We start from the raw sequence: 17,691 nt of genomic DNA, 5'->3' as shown, positions 1-17,691 counted from the left end.
CTGAACTCCTCCTTCTGTTTTGCTGCAGCTCAGCCTGTTAATATTATTTGTGTTTAGATTTTCTTTTTGTCTTATTTGGAAAACTCACAATAAATGTATTTTAAAACTGAGCCAACTAAAATAAATAATGACAGTGTGAGTATTTTGAAATATCTTCTGAATTTAAAGCTTTGAAATTCTTTCTAGGAACGTTATACTAATTGTTACAATAGATTTTATAACACTTGAGAGGTTCAGGTAAATCTAAGTTTTGCATTAAACCAGCATAGCAGTGTAGCATAAGCATGCTTGCTTTACTTTGTGCTTTTATACCCTTAGCATTTTTCTATTCATATTTTTTCCATGAACAATAAAAATATATAAAATATGTTTCCTTCCATAAGTACTGATAACCTTTATGCACTACTAAACACTCGCAAACTAAATGAAGTTAGAAATGAAAGCCAATATATCACTTTGGAAATGAAATGCAGATCTGAGTGCTCTCTCTACAGTATCTTTTATTACATGAAATGGCTGGTCCTCATTTACTCAACAAACGTGTGATGCTACAATTTACATTTATAAGTTGCTGTGTGAGCACTGAGGGTGCAGGATTGATAGTGACAAGCTATTCAATTGTAAAAACATTTCTCAAGAGCTTTAAATTACTTAAATCAAGGGCTCAAATATTTTATTTTAAAACCTTGAGTAGTGAAGACTGAATTTTTACTCAAGTGAAGCATAAGGAATTTAAATTTTAATGAAACAGTACTCCAGCTTTTCTCTGACTTCAAAAACTTGAATAAACTTAAATACAGACATACATGCATGCGGCCTCATGAATGCAGATGAGCTCAGCTCCCCCCGCCACACAAATGTTCCATGTAGGCATACACTCACATCGTATGGAATTTCTACACAATAAATTGCTATGCCTGTAATAAGAACTGTAGTGGGAAATGTGAGGAAGAAAGCCACTGATCATATGCCATGCAGATGAGGAAAACCCAATGGAGTCAGTGAGGAGTCTAAAGTGAAATCTCAGAGTTTACAGAGAATGCACAACTAAAAGGCAGATGGAATTCTATGCAAACATATATGAGGGAAAAAACCGACTTGCAGAACAACGGCCTTTGAATTAGCTCCCACAATAAAGGTCTTTATACACTGCTTGATAAAACTAGGAGATTTAAAAATGGTGTTACAGTAACACCATTTTTAAAAGTCAGTAGTAATTAGCTACGGTATCATCAATATATTTAATTTTCAACATGGCCAAATCTGTGGATATATAAATCTGGAGACTGGAGCCGTGAATAGACAAAACAAATTTTGCATAAACCTGAAACACACTCCAGGTTTGCAGAAAAATCTGAAATCTAAACAAAAAATTACATTTGCGGTTAACACCCCCCTCTAATAAAAGTAGCAGTGCCTGTAATTTTAAGAAATGAATGCCCTCAGTGGCCACCACAAGGCAACCGCAACAGTATCACTAGTCTTCAAGCCTTGGCTCCACTAGTAAAAGAAAGGAGGGTATTTTCACAGCCTCTTTCAATCTTTGAGGGAGAACTCAAGGGCCAGGCCCAGCAGCAAACACTGGGTGACTTGATACCACGTGACTTACTTGACTCATCCAGGACTGGCTGCTTGCTACCGTTTAAGAGCAGCCACCTCATGAAAGCCAGCATAGTGTAGTTGTTTTTCAGACTAGGATCTGGGGGACCCAGGTCTGAATTACCACACTGACATGAGAGCCCACTTGGTGACCTTGACCAGTCACACAATACCAGCCTAACCTACCTCATAGGCCTGTTATGAAGGTAAAATTGAAAAAGGAGAATAATGTAAGCTGATTTGGGTTACCACTATGAAGAAACCTGGAGTACAAATAAAGTAAATAAAGAATAAATATAGCTGAAGATGGGAGGCAGAAAAAAGTTGGTGGGTGGGTGGGAATGCTAGAAGGAAGCAAGAAAACATGAGTTTGGGGGGGCTGCCAGGACGGAGGAAAGAGGAAATAGTGTGGGGAGAGGGATACAGGGGGAAATGAGGTGCCCCTTGAATGTCCTTGCAGTTTCCCATCATGAAACTGGACCCAGACAGCACAGCTCAAATGGATGAGGTCCAGTGGCAGCAGCCAGCATGGTGTAACTTGGTGGCATTCACCACACAATTGCATGGCACTGCTCAACTGGGCCCAGCCCAGCTCAACAACTGACACTGTACAGAGTTTTCCTGGGGAAAGGCTGCCTTAAGGAGGGAAAGAAGAAAAGCTGAAGACAGGAGGACAAATAAAAGTAAGTTGGCTGGTGAGTGGGAAGGAGAGAAGGAAGCAGGAAAAGGAAAAAGGATGGTGGTGTAGCCAGGGAAGGGAGATAGGAAATAGTGGGTGAGGGAAAAATAAGATCTCCCCCCACAAGTCCTTGTGGGTCTCCCACGTGTGCACCCTAATTCTGGCTTTGTCTTATTATTATTATAAGCAGGAGGCAGGTCTGAGTGGGGCTGAGCAGGCTCTTAAGAGCCCCGTGGCGCAGAGTGGTAAGCTGCAGTACTGCATCCCAAGCTCACAACCTGAGTTCGATCCTGGAGGAATCTGAGTTCATGTAGCGGGCTCAAGGTTGACTCAGCCTTCCATCCTTCTGAGGTCGGTAAAATGAGTACCCAATTTCCTGGGGGTAAAGTGTAGATGACTGGGGAAGGCAATGGCAAACCACCCCGTAACAAAAAGTCTTCCAAGAAAACATTGAGATGTGATGTCCCCCCATGGGTCAGTAATGACTCAGTGCTTGTACCTTTACCTACCTTATTATCTTAACTTGGCTTAAGCTAAAAATGAAGACAAATTTAAGGAAGACTTGGCTCTTACTGACTTGGCTCTTATTGAATTCATGGCACATTATGATTACAACACAAAGAGAACAACTGATTGGTCTGTTCCATGATTTTCACTGTATATGGTACTTTCACTAATATCACTACATGTTCAAAATGAATTTGTTCATATGCAAAAAAAGGAGACAGCTGCCTAGCTGTATAGTCTAGTGCACAGCACATTGAACTAGACATGTGATGCATTGTGTATACCCAATTTGAATAGGGATGCAATGTGGTACCAAAACATGAAAGTCACTGTGAAAGATATGAGGAAGCCAAGAAGAGATGAAACCACTCTTGGCACAAACCTTGAAATTATGTCCCTGGAAGGACATTAACTACTTGCTTATTAAAAAGCCTAAAGAATACTTTCTCATTCTTAGGTACACATATGGGTGATCATATTCTTGACCGCAGACACCACTGTGCTAGGCCTTTACTAACTCTCACTCTGAAGAGAAGGCAAGCAGGGCAGGATGGCTATCTGCTGACACATGGACGCAGTTTGAAGGCCCAAGTGTGATTTTATGTCTAACTGATCTTCCCACAAGTTTCTGGAGCACATGGCAGTTTTAAAGAAAAAAAGGACATTGTTAATTTTACACAAATCTATTATTTTTCAAACTACAGGTAGAATTGTGCAAGTGTGAAGACCGTATCAAAAATACATAAAGAATAAAAATAGCCCAAACCTTTAAACTTCTCCTGTCACTGTGTTTTCCCCCTTTTTGAATGTTTTTGTCTTCAAGAGTCTAGACATTTGTGCCCAGGGCAAATATCTACTCACTGTGAACGAGGAAGCAAAAATCTTTCCACATCAGCAGCAGGGTGAGCTTTGTGAAACCCTCGGCATCATATTCTACCACACCACTATCAAGACAGGAAATTAAAAAGTTCTAACTATTTATCATTAAAACTGAAGCACGGCAATGGACTAGAATAAGAGTAGAAATCAGGCAACATAATCCATCCCTTTCCAGGAATCTACATTTGCACAGGAGGCTCATCAGAGGGCATAACATAGCCTTTTGCCCATTAGTTTCAGCTAGGCACAAATGGTGCCAAGCATTCAGCAATATGGTCAGCCAACATTTGTAATGGGAGGGCCACCAGCACCTCCTACATATAGATGCAGTGTCTCCACTCTTCCCCATGGTCTGAGTGCATAGGTTACTTGAATATGCATTATTTTCTACCCCAGTACATACAGTTGAGAAATACACACACAGAGGAGGAGATGGATTATGTTCATTATTTTATCAGTTGTCATGTTTTATCCAAACACAGATCAATACAGCACTTCTAGTTACTTTATCCCATTTCTTTCTATCCTCTGTCTCTCTCTCTCATGCCCACACAGACACACAAACACACACACACACACACACACACACACACACACACACACAGAGGAGTGACAGGGGTCAGGAGTAATATTGACCTTTGCAAAACAACTGTATTTGGATCACTAAATATCCTCTGAAAGCCATTTTTAGAGCTCTGGTAACAACAACTGATGGCCTGGAAGGATCCTTGGTCCAAATGTCTATAGTGAAAAGGTAGCCCAAGTTTTGCCATAGGTCTATAACAATAATTTAATCTCCCAAACTCCACCTTAGGGTCTAGTGGCATACCAACCCTAGGGTTTTTGAAATGTTGGTTGGCTGAACGGACAGAGATTTCTGTAGTCAGTGCTAGCATGATGTAGTGATTATAATGTCAGATTAGGACTGGGGAGGACTTGATTCAAATCCCTACTCTGCTATGGAGGTCACTTCATATACCTTGGGCCATATACCTCATAGGGTTGCTGGAAGGATAAAGTGAAAGAGGGAAGAACAATTTAGGTCATCCAGAGCACCTTAGGGGAAAAGTAGAATAAAAATTTGATGGATTTCTTCGCAACTACCCCACATTTAGAAGTACATCTGTACATTTTTAATACCACAACACATCTTGGTCCCAACATGCTACACTTTTCTGCAAATAAAAATACGATTCTGGCTAGCAATTTTAACAAAACATCAAGAGTTTCTTGGCAGGTATGTCCATGTATTAAGCACAAAATTAGTAGATATCAGTAACCAAAACAATGAGTATCTATTAATAGTTACTTTTGGAGCTGGGGCAATTCATTCGTGTATTGTTTTTTCTTAACCACTGCTGCACACTTGTTAAAATTAAATTATTTCATAAAGGAATACATTATTTTGGATTATGTTGTGGGTACTAAAGGAAATGAATGAACCAGCCAGAATTAATGCATAGTGAATATGGTGTCCTCCAAGCTGATCCCCAACCAAATTTTTCTGTCGCTACTTAGTAACACTACTAAATTTTTCTATCAAATTTTGCAAAGGACAAATTTAATTTACTTAAGTTGCTGACAAGGGATCCAATCCTAAACACGTATATTTAGAATGTCCCACTGAAATCAGCAGGATTTACTTTGAGTAAATATAGCTTGGATTAAGTTGCAAGACAGCTAATTGTCAGTAATTTTGATTTTAGTTATATTTCATTAGAAAGTGATGAATGAAGACTTACGTTCCAAAATGACTAAGAAAAGCTGCAATATACTCTCTTCTTTTATGGTAACCCTGAATAACATACTGTACCTGTTAAAGAAAAGAAGAAACCAAGGAATATATAATGAATAAACAGATAGTTAAAGCTCACTTTTTAATGTTACTTGGAAATCCTGTTTACTCCATATTGACAACATGGGGTTGGATTCTACCAGTCTGTTCTTATGGTGGGACCTTCTGGTGCAAGCAGGAGGCTTCCCCTCCATTGGCAGAAAAGCCTTCTGCAACATCAGAAGACTTTCTGCGCTGATGTATATGCTGGCATCAATGGAACAGATTCAATCCAGTAGTCAAGGTGCTTTATATTAATGCAGATTTTCTTTCTTAAAGTATTCTGGAATACTGATTTTAGACACAAATTGCCAAGTAAGATCTGCAGATTAAACACACACATATACAAGTTTTATTACAGGGTGAGATCCACTGGAACATTTTTGCAGAGAGAAGCATTTCCACCCTTGGAACGTGACTTTCTTTCCTCCTGCTATAGCTCAAAATGCCCATGAGGAATCCCCAGGGGGAGGTGAGAAAGTTACACTCTGTGGATGGAAATCCTTCCATCAGTGGAAACATTCTGGTGGATGCCAGCCTATATTTCATACTCTAAACATAACTAATCAATTTATTTGTCTTTACAGAGCCACGAGACTCTTTGCAACAGATTAATATAACTACCTTTCTGAAATTTAACATATTTGAAAGTGTAAGTTAGATATTAAAGAATATCCATCCAAGTGAAGTTGCATAAGGAACCTTAGATTTCTAAAACATTTTGTTTTTGTTATCAAACAGGCAATTAGATACATATTGCACAATCCTGAGACATACTATACCAATCTGTGACTGCTTAGACAAGACAATGCTAACTGCGATGCCAGCACAATGTCTCAAAAGATGCTACTGCAGTGTTAGAGATGTTAATATCCTGCCACTAATATTCTGTACCAGGCTGGCTCCTAACACAAAAACTCCTACTGATTTAACAAAATAGCAACTGACTTTCTACAGCTTCACACTGACAGAAAGAAAATAAATTATGAACATTGTTTGTATTGGCTGCGTTCATGTTGGATTACCTTGGCTGGCAAACAGCTGCACTAAATTACTTGAAATAACCATGATACAATCAGTGCTAAGAGCTGTTACACCCTCTCAGAATAAAATAATTCTATTTATAAAATTGGATCTATTTCAGTTTATGAACAAATGCTTATTTTGAATGCTTTATGAGGGATTTAAAATGTTACTCTGGGAAAGGAAAAAAACAGATGATAAGCTAGTTTAAGCAAGTTTATTTTTTAATAAAGCCTTGCACACTTGAATATTTAAAAATGAAAGCCACTTCAGCTAGTGAGCCACAACAAAAAGAACTTCAAAGATACATTCCAGCATAATTTTAGAAATGGATTTGAAAGAACATTTTATAAAAGTAATTTATATACTTCTTTGGAAAAAAAACAAATTAGAATACAGGGCAAATTTTGACTATTTGGTAACCAGTTTTCAGGTTACAATTTTTAATGCTATTGTGACAGACTGCACAATTTAAAAAAAACAACAACCTGGGAAGTGCTACACACACAGCTGCAGGATTGTTAAGGGTTAATCCCTCACAGAATTAGAGAGCATTGAGCAACAGGCTACTCCAAGGAATCTGATTGGGTAGCATGAGTTGGAAAGAGGAGGGTCTGTTTTCATTCCTAGCAGAGAATTTGATGTGGTTGGAAATTGCCTGTGGAGACCTTCAGATCCAGTTAATGATTGAAGAAATGCACTGGTGTGTGAAGAGAAGGAGATTAGGGTTCTAAAAAGTGGGTACCAGCATTCCTAACTCCACAAGAGAAAGAGAATACTAAAAGAAAGCACATTAGAGTGCTTGGGGAAGAACAAGGAAACAAAAACCTAAAAAAAGACTTTTAAGTATCTGTGCAGAGCATAAGAATGGAAGTCTGCGCATGTTCTGATTTTACGTCAGAGGTAGCTGCAAAGGCTGGAATCCAGAAGGCCACCTTTTCAGCTGCTCCTTCTGGGAACCCCCTCTCTCAGGGGCCCCTAAAGGCCCCTCTGAGAGGCATTCCAATAGGTACAATTGGCTACCTCCAGAAAGGAAGATGGGCAACCCTCCCCATAGGGCGTTTGCATTCTGGCCTCACTGCAAATTTTCTGAGGAAGATTTCTAGGAACTTCACAAATATTGTATCTTTATGTTCTCTCGTTACAATTGGTTGTATCATACAACATTGAAATAACGACAGATGTTAGATGTTTACTTTTCCAGTGAAGAAAATGATTTACTTGTTTTGGATCTGCTTGAATAGAAAAACCCAAAGGAGCACAGTTTTTCCTTCAAGTTTCATAGAACCTAGAATATGCAGTAATTATTATGTAAAGCTCTAAGTACAGTAGATTGACCTTGTTATACCAAAAATTTAAATACTTCTGTGGGGTGGTGGCATTTGTCATTTGGTTCATATGTTATCAGCACTGCTTTTTAAACCCTTGCCCAGTTCCCAAAAATGCCGTCAGTACCTTCCATCAAAATAGCTTATCTTGCTTTGCATGTGTTATTAATGCCAGTAGGAAAACAAAGTATTCTAGCTGGAATCCAATAAGCTACTTTAGGCATGCCCAGGGCTCAAGTGCATTCAATGAGAATGTTACTTTTTGTCTTTTGAAAAGAAGGCACCCATGATACATCACAAACTGCTCTCGGTGGTGCAGTCCTAAGCAGATTTACCCCTTCTAAGCACACTGACTTCAACCGACATAGAAGGTTGTAACTCTGTTTAGGATTGTACGAAGGAAGGAAGGAAGGAAGGAAGGAAGGAAGGAAGGAAGGAAGGAAGGAAGGAAGGAAGGAAGGAAGGAAGTTTTGCCATATAGCATGGGATGTTGCTACTCAACACAAGCCAAAATCTATCTTGAGTCATGAAACTAATTGCTAAGCTCTTTAAATTTTGGCCCTCATAATCTTGATGAAACCTACCTTATTGGTTAACAGTTGGCATACTTGGGGCACATAATCAATGAGACAGCCTCCACCTGGAAAAGCAGGGATGTGCAGAGCAGAAGATCCTCCAAGAGCACTAGAAAAAATGGCAATGGATTCACTAGATAATGTCATGCTAATAATCAAAAATCAAAATGATTAAATATTAAACCTCCCAAACAAAACACAAAAGTGGGATTTTGTATACATTATTATGATGTACATTATTATTATACCATGAATATAACATTAAACAAATACTAGAATTATGTTAGTGAGTGTTATACTATGGAGCTATGGTTGCAATATTGGGTTTAGATGTGAGATATGCAGTTTTAAGACCATGCTTGGTTATTTCTTATTGACTTTGGCAACAAGCTATCTCTCAGGACAATCTACAGATTTGTTGAAGGATAAAATAAGTAAGAACAGGGATCAATATATTTTTAAATAATTTTAGAACACAGGTTTTTTAGCCAAATATGTTGATTAACTTCTCTTTTAAAACTATGAATAGGCTACTTATAAGTTTCAGTCAAACTTCTTTGGGAGCTTGTAATCAACAATTTCTGTAACACACTACTATGAAATCCATACCTCAGCCAGTAGAATACAGTATAACATAAAAAAACATAAAATTATGGTGTTTAATAGGCACCAATAGCAGAGGGTGTACATGGAATACTTAATTAGCTACAGCCCTTGACAAAAAACTAGCATGCTAAGAAATGTTAACTGTTTCTAGTGGGTATCCTACAACATATAAAACTGTTATGGTCCTAGTTGGGAGAGATGGGTTTATACTATGAGCTAGTAATGTTTTCTACAGAACAATATGAGTAGAACCTTAGTATAGGAGATTTTTTGTCACTTAGAATATCTTCATTGAACTCATCCTTAACATTTTTAAGCTTTGTTACATCTGTTTTGAGGTGGAGTAACCAGGACACTGCAGAGTTTCAGGTGTGGGTAACTTAAGCACAATGATACAAAGGCATAAGCTTGCAACATAACACACATTGTTTATGAGGAGTAAAAACTGCACACAGTCAACAGCGGTTGCTGTGACCATTATTATGTTGTATTGTCGAAGGCTTTCACGGCCGGAGAATGATGGTTGTTGTGGGTTTTCCGGGCTGTATTGCCGTGGTCTTGGCATTGTAGTTCCTGACGTTTCGCCAGCAGCTGTGGCTGGCATCTTCAGAGGTGTAGCACCAAAAGACAGAGATCTCTCAGTGTCACAGTGTGGAAAAGATGTTGGCAGGTCATTTGTATCTACTCAGGAGGGGTGGGGTTGAGCTGAGAGTCAGCAGCCACAGCTGCTGGCGAAACGTCAGGAACTACAATGCCAAGACCATGGCAATACAGCCTGGAAAACCCACAACAACCATTATTATGTTGTTCTCTTTCTAATACCTTCATCTAAGATCCATGATCTATTCATACCTGCCACTCATATGCGGCCTAGATAAACCCATTTCAGGATATTTTACGGAATAAAAGGGAGGTATGGTGGGAGGGAAATATGTAGGAGCAGAGATATGTAGCCTGAATGAATTACAACCACTGTGGCACAATAGAGGGCTAAGAGAGAGATTCGTTGGCAGTGTAATAAACTCTGAACTGGCTCAATGAAAATTCAGGGGGACAATTGATCAGTTAAGGCATGGAATCCTTTAAGATAGCTGTTTAAAACATTTCAGCTCAATATGCTATTCATGGGCATATTCCTAAGGAAAGAGATCCCATGGGCATATACCTAAGGAAAGAGATCCCTGAGCATCAACTTGAATTAATCAGATTTGTTCCTCACACATGAAGCTCCAGGTTCCAATGAAGTGGCTCAAAGTGTCTTTAATGTGTCTTCTCCCCACCTGAAGCCTTTTCTTTCTTATTTGGAATTGTTTTCATATCTAGGGAAATTCTGCATCACTTCCATCCAATTGGAAGGCTGGCCTCTGACATTACCAACATTCCCCTCCCCTTCTCAAGCTTGGGAAAATTAAGTTTTGCTTTCTAATATTCCTTTTCTCTTATATCTGGAGATGTAATAGTTCCCTAGTTTGTGCACATTCAGCTTTGCTACGCACCCCAAGGTTTGGCTTCTTTGCTATACTCACTGCCACCTTGTGTAGCAGATATCACATGATCTTTCTCTGGAACTGTCGTGAGGTCGAAGTGTTGTAAAGAAGATTCTATTGCTATAGAATACTGGTAACAGTTTTGGAAAACAGCTGAATCAGTTGTTGGAGGCTTGCTTAGTAAAGCCAGGTTTGGTTTCTGATTCCTCTTCAAGGAAAAGGTGACAGAAATTGTTATAGTTGGTTGGTAGATGCATTATCTGGTTTTGAAGGTCTTTTTCAGAACTTTACCACCTTGCATTGTATTATGAAGTTCAGCTCCTAAGCTCGCCCAAACCTCTTAGAGATATATTTATGTTAATTTTTCCTGCTTCCTAATTATTTTTATTGCTCAATAAATTACTATTTCTTTCCTCACTTTTGTGTGATAAGTAGTCTAAGAGAAGGGACTCGGAGGGTGGAGTTTGTCTTGCCTGTGGCTGTTCATGTCTTCTACATGGTGCAATCTTCTCTCTCTCTCTCTCTCTCTCTCTCTCTCTCACACACACACACACACATGCGCGCGCGCACACATATGCGTGCACACAAACACAAAAGTTGGCATTCTTCTTGTAGATACCAAGGGAGGGGAAGAGGCAAGATGTTCCTACTCCCGTATGTTGAAACCTTGGAAGTGGCCACTAGGTTTTTTTCAAATCAAATACCTTTATTGGCATAACAGGACATACATATGCACAGTCAGCAAGGAGACAACAACAACAAAAAATCCCTTGCCCCATCACTTAAACCATTCTTCTGCCACTAGGTTTATTGATTATTTATCCACCTTTTTCAAGGTGGTCAGAACTATACACATCCACAGAGAGGGTTGGTTGAATGGGTGCTCTGGATCCATTCGACCAACCCAGTCTGCTTTGACACCAACCCACCGTTATCTTTTCAACTTGCTATCCTTTCCTCCCACTGGTAGCCTCTCCCTAGGAAAAGTCTAGCTGAATTGTGCAGGGGCTGCTGCCAAGGACCACCATGCAGCAGCCACTGCAGCTGAACTGGAGTGTTTATACAGTGAGTCTCCATTGGTTGCTGTTGGGCCATTCCCTGGCAAGTCCTCCTCTGTCAGGAGATAAGACAGGGGAGGGGGATGGGAACCTTTTCAGGGCTGTTTGGCTTTCAAGTCTACCCCTCCCCCCGGAAAACTTTCAGAAAAGTAAACACCCTGCATTTAGGGGAAGGGCTATGGCTCAGTAGCAGAGCATCTGCTTTGCATACAGAAGGTCCCAGTTTCAATCCCCTGGCCTCTCCAGTTAAAAGAATTAGGAAGTAGATGATGTTAAAGACCTCTACCTGAGACCTTGAAGAGGCGTTGCCAGTCTAAGTAGGCAATAATGACCTTGATGGACCAATGTTCTGATTCAATATAAGATATCTTCATGTGTTCATGGCTTTGCTTTACATAAACCAAGGGATGGAAGGCTCTGCAATACTGTTGTGGTTGCCTACTAACGTCCAAAATGGCCACTGAGAGCTCAGTGGGCATTTTCTTAAAGCTGCAGTTGTTATTTCTGTTGTTTGGGAGAGTTTTAACAGCCGATGTATTTTTGTCTAATTTCAGATTTTTTGGCAAAAGTGGGTCTTTTTAGAGAAATTCCGCCTATCTGTCCCTAGCTCCATTTTGCAGATCTACAGATCCACACTCTATGGGCCACTTTGGAATTAGATTTATGATTCTTAATATTTATATTTAAATGAGTTTTAGGTTTAGACTTAGCACTGTCATCTACATTTAGGTATAGCCAAGTTATTTTTATTTATATTTAAATGCTGAATTTTAATGATATAGTCCACTTTTATCAATTTTATAAAATATTCTATTTATCATATATTTTTATCTTATAGATCTTGTACTTTTAACCCATTGTTATTTAGTAATTGCATATCTGTACCTGATTTTAACTGTATTAAATTATGCTCAAGGCCTATGGCCATATAAGCAGAATAAATGATGATATTTATACAGGGCTTTTTTTCCTGCCAGAATGCATTCTGGTATCTCTCCCTGTGTGGTGGCCCTACCCCCTGATCTCCAGTAAGTCTACTCCTTAAGAGGGAAGCACACGTGGCGGGAGGGTGGGGGAACAGCCTGGAACAGGCCACTGCTGGGTGGGGGAGCACTCCCCTGCCCAGCAGTGGCCCGATCCTGGCCATTTCGAGCCTGTTTTGGCCCAATGTGGGCCCAAAAGAGCCAGGATCAGGCCCCAAATGGCTAGGATCAGGCCACTGCCAGGTGGGGGAGTGCTCTCCTGTGCGGCAGCAGCCCGTTCTAGGCAGTTTCAGTCCCAATCCTGGCTGTTTCACGCCCAAACTTCGCCAAAACGGGCCTGAAACAACCAGGATTGGGCCCAAAATGGCCAGGATTGGGCTGCTGCCAGGTGAGGGAGTACTCTCCCACCTGGCAGCAGTCCATTCCAGGCCGTTTGGGGCCCAAAATGGGCCCAAAACGGCCAGGATTGGGCTCAAAACGGTGAGGAATCACACAGTCCTTGGAGCACATGCACGTGCTCTGTGCACACACATGTAGTGACAGGGGCACCACCTCCTCCCGTGAGTTGCCCTGAGTAAGAGTTCCCCCACCTCTTTCCCCAGAAAAAGCCCTGCATTTATACTTGCTTGATATATTCTGAGTGTCTTTATTTTATTAAGCAGGATGTGTAACTCTGTTTCAATATCTTGGATCTCAATGCTCTATTTCAATTTGCCTTGCAGCCTTATCCATTTATTTAAATAATCCCTATCATTCCCACCTCCTGAGTGTCAAAATGTAAACCTGCAGCTCCTTTAGAACAAGGGTGAGATGTGGCAGCAGAGAGGTCACTCTCCTATGCTCTGCTTTCCTATAGTAAATTTGAACTCAATGTGCATTCAACTTGAAGTCACATGGACATGTGTGTTCTAGTACACACATGTCTACCCAAGCATACAAAGCAACAGAGCCCACAACACTGTTCATGGGAGAGTACAGCAAAGTGTGTATAGCTAGCTGCTGAAGAATTAGTCACATCACTCTACTATATCTACTGTGTCACTCTGTATGCTAACAAATCATAGCACTGTATTTATACCACTTTTCAGGCAAACGGATTCCCAAAGTAGCTTACAATTAGAATCTACCACACTGTTTAATTAGAGAGTTGCTGAGATACACAATTCTGCTGTTCTGTCTCTCAACAAAGTTTCACCAAAAGCTGCAACACTGACAGAAAACCAAGATCATTGGTAGAGGTGGTAGTGGTGACTCTACTTTATTCATCAACACAATACACACCTTGGTCTCACATTTTTTCTATGAAATATTTTCATCTGATGGGTTTTAAGATAGCTATATAAAGATCTTTCTGTACAGGAAGATCTCACAAATGTCACCCTTTATTCCATTCAAAAGTAGCTTCCCAAATTGTCTAAGATTCTGATTTCAATGGTCTTCCAAAAAGTTAGATAGCAGCTGTCAGCCCAACCTTCTAATAAGAGAAAGAAAGATACAATGGAGAAAAAATATCTTAGCTTTCACAAGGACACTAGTATTGCTCAAGAGTATCATAAATTTCGTGGGCAAAGGTCAAGTAAGTTGCTCTTAAGACAATGAGATGAAAACCATTGTTAGACAATGAAGAAACTAAGGTGAGGAAAAGGTAAACGAGTACATTTTATGAATTGTAAAATGTAATGTGCTTTGAAACAAATAAAACGTGTCTTTTCAGTTCTACATTTAACAACTAACAACTGAATAACTTTCCATGTTCTGAAGAGAACATTTCCTCACTACTTATAATGCAGGATACAAATATCTGCAAGAACAAGGAAATAACTCTAGAGAGGAAAAAACATTAAAAAGGAAATAGCAAGATCAGATTGCAGAAAGTAAGAATGTTGATAAGATCTCAGCAGAGGCAATGAACAGCATATGGGCAACCTGTCCTCAGGTTTAGCAGCTACAGCGTGAATCAGTATATACACTATAGCTACTAAAAGTAGTTTTTAATAATTTTGGCAAATGTAAGTAAGCAAATCCAACATGTGAATAGGATCTGAACATGCTCAGCCTAGAGAGGGGAAGAGAACCAAAAGGGGGGAGGTCGTAGTGGACAGCTCAATGAAAATGCCCACTTAGTGTGGTGCAGTAGTGAAAAAGGATTCTATTATGCTGGGCATTACTAGGGAAAGGACTGAAAATAAAGGATTGAAAATAAAACAAGACAATTTTATAATATGTGGTGCAACCTCATTTAGAATACTGTGCACAGTTCTGGTTACTGTATCTTAAAAAGGACACTGCAATAGGGGTGTGCACCTCCCCCCCAAATTTGGAAATCTGGATTTGGTATTTTGAAGTCCCCCCAAAATTTGGAATAACTGAATCTCTAATTCGGTTTTGCTACATCATTCGATTTAATTCAGCCATTATTCAATCAATCAATCAATCAATCAATCAATCAATCAATCAATCAATCAATCAATCAATCAATCAATCAATCAATCAATCAATCAGGGGTCTGTCCAGAGGGGATAGGGGACTCATTTTTTAAGCAAACTTCACTAACTTTGCAAGGAACCTACTTCTGATTGTCCTCTAAAGACCATCCAAGTTTCAGGAACACTGGACCCTGGGGCCAATTCTATGGGCTCCCAAAAAGGTGCCACCTGCTACTTCATTTATTCCTATTGTGAGGGAAAAGTCAAAGCTGACTCCCACTTCAAAAACACACTAGGGCAAGGCTGTTATGGTCAAGACAGACTCCCAAATGATAGCTCCACACATAGAAAGCCCAACAGAACCAAAACAAACCACCCCTCAAAACCCAAGTGCCCCCTGAGCAAGCTGTCCAGCCACTCTCTATTATTCCCAGTGACAGGAAATTTTCCAAGCTGATTTTCAGGACACAAACATGCTAGTGCAAGTCTGCCATGGCCAAGGCACACTCCCAAATGAAAACTCAGCCCAAGGAAAACCCAACAGAGCCAACCTGACGCACCCCTCAAAGCTCAAATTCTCCCCGAGCAAGCTGCCCAGCCACTTTCCATTGTTCCCAATAATGGAAAACTTTCTAAGCTGGTTCCCAGGGGTACAAACACATCCGTGCAAGATTGTCAACGGCCAGAAACACATTCCCAATGCAAGTTCATCCCTGGGGAATCCCAAGAGAATCAAACTAAAGTAAGGGAATAGAATCCCCCTAGAAACAAAGTGAAGCAAGGAGACCAACATCAGACCAGAGAATCACATCCATTCCATCCAAACAAAACTGAAGCAAGGGACATTCTTGTAACCAGTGTCATTCACAGCAGCCAGGCACTGGGTTCAGCCAGTGGGGGAACACCACAAAACAGAATTAAGCAATATACAGCCACAAGCACACAGTTGTACATGATGGATCCCACTTTGCTTCAGGCTGAAAGTGAGAGTAAGGGGGAATTTTGGGAAACCCAAGGTATCCTCTCTCTCTGCGGCTACCCTTACCAGCTCAGGGCTTCATCAATGACCATTCCTCCCATCACTGCAGGAAAGTTAACATTAGAACAACACATTACTTACATAACATTACATAGTAGTGCAGCAGCAATAGAGACACAGGACAGGCAAGAATCCACTGGGTAGGCAAGCCAGGCAGGAATCCACTCCAAAAGCAGAGCAGGCAGATCAGAGAGAGTCAACAGACATCAGTAGCAACAGTGTCTCAATCTCAAGATCAGACCACATCACTCAAAATGGAGGTGGCTCTGAGCCTACTTTTTGAAGTCTTGCAAACAGTTTGAAAAAGGCTCTCACCTTTAAAAAGAATTCCACTGCCCACATATGGAGAACTTCTGCAAGGATTGGCCACTCATTCCCCTTCCCTGCCTCATTCCCTCTCTCTAAGTGTCAAAAGCCAGTGTGCAGAGGCTTTAGATCAGAACGATCAGTATGACAGGTAGACACATCAGGTGACATAGAGTCAGATGGTTAACTTAAGAGTCAGGAGACCATGGAGTGAATGACTCAGCTAAACTCATGCATGTATCTGATTGGGTGTCTACATGTATATATAGCTACTATGTACAATATGGTAGGGGCTTCTTGCAAGTCCAGGTGTAGGCGAAGCACTTTGTCTCTCTGTACTGTAAACTTGTATATATTGCTCTTTATCCACCTATAAATAAATTGTATTATACACCTTTACTAAACAAACAAGGTGTGGACTCTTTGTGGATCCTCCTTAAGCTGGTGCAGTCATGCTGAATACACACTGTTCAACAGTCTCTGCCTTACTCTCCCCTCCCATCTCGTAAAAAAAGGCAGAAAACACTGCTTCTTTGCAGGGCTTCTGATTAGACACTGGAAATCTGATTGGATGTGCAGATTAAAACAATATTTCAGTAGCAGTTGCTACCACTGTGTTGGTTTTATTTTCTCTCTCACTCCTCTTTCTCAGGATATATTTTAATTTACCCCTCTTGCCCCCAGTACTTGGACTTCCTCTCTTTCTGTGTATTACTCCACAACCTGCAACAGCCATTTTGTGGTTGGCTCCATCTCCTGCAGCAGCCACTTTCAGCCCACCACCTGGTTTCAGAATTACATAGGTGCCCTCAGGCTCAGAAAGATTAAGAATCCCACTTTAGCACTTTTCAGTTTAGAAAAAAGATGAGTAAGAGGGGACATGATAGAGGTTTATAAAATTATGCACAAAGTAAAGAGAGTGAACAGAGAGAATTTTTTCCTCCCTTTCTTAAAATACTAGAACTCAAGGGTATTCAATGAAGTTGAATGTCAGTTGACTCAGGACGATCAAAAGGAAATACTACTTTACTCAAAGAATGTTTAAAATGTGGCATTAATTATCAGAGGATGAAGTGATGGCCACGGGTACAGACACCTTTAAAGGGAGATTAGACAGATTCATGGCACATAGGTCTATCAGTGGTTACCAGCCATGGTGATTAAAGGGAACTTCCACATTCAGAGTCAGTAAGCCTCTAAATACCAGTGCCATGAGGCAACATCGAGGAAGACCTCTGCCTCTGTGCTGTAGGCCCTCCACAGTAACTGGTTGGCTGCTGTGTCACATAGGAAGTTGGACTAGGGCCACTGGTTTGATCCAGTAGGGCTCTTCTGTTTTGTGTACATACAAATGGAGAAGAA

At 40.4% G+C, this 17,691-nt stretch overlaps 1 protein-coding gene across 4 annotated transcripts in view; it reads right to left on the bottom strand.

Annotated features, from left to right (window-relative positions):
- The window catches only part of BABAM2 (BRISC and BRCA1 A complex member 2), a 232,233-nt gene that overhangs the window by 58,113 nt on the left and 156,429 nt on the right, over nucleotides 1–17,691 (bottom strand). For all 4 annotated transcript variants that reach the window (XM_054992039.1, XM_054992068.1, XM_054992059.1 and 1 more), the window contains exons 8-10: nucleotides 8,434–8,533; nucleotides 5,407–5,477; nucleotides 3,647–3,729 (exon numbers count right to left, since the gene is read on the bottom strand). In XM_054992039.1, coding sequence (XP_054848014.1) covers nucleotides 3,647–3,729; nucleotides 5,407–5,477; nucleotides 8,434–8,533 — 254 coding nt within the window. The remainder of the gene's footprint in view (nucleotides 1–3,646; nucleotides 3,730–5,406; nucleotides 5,478–8,433; nucleotides 8,534–17,691) is intronic.

The sequence above is a fragment of the Eublepharis macularius genome, chromosome 1 (assembly GCF_028583425.1).
Source record: "Eublepharis macularius isolate TG4126 chromosome 1, MPM_Emac_v1.0, whole genome shotgun sequence".
NCBI lineage: Eukaryota > Metazoa > Chordata > Lepidosauria > Squamata > Eublepharidae > Eublepharis > Eublepharis macularius.
Note: the sequence above shows the minus strand (reverse complement) of the source record. Positions and strands in the feature narration are given on the sequence as shown.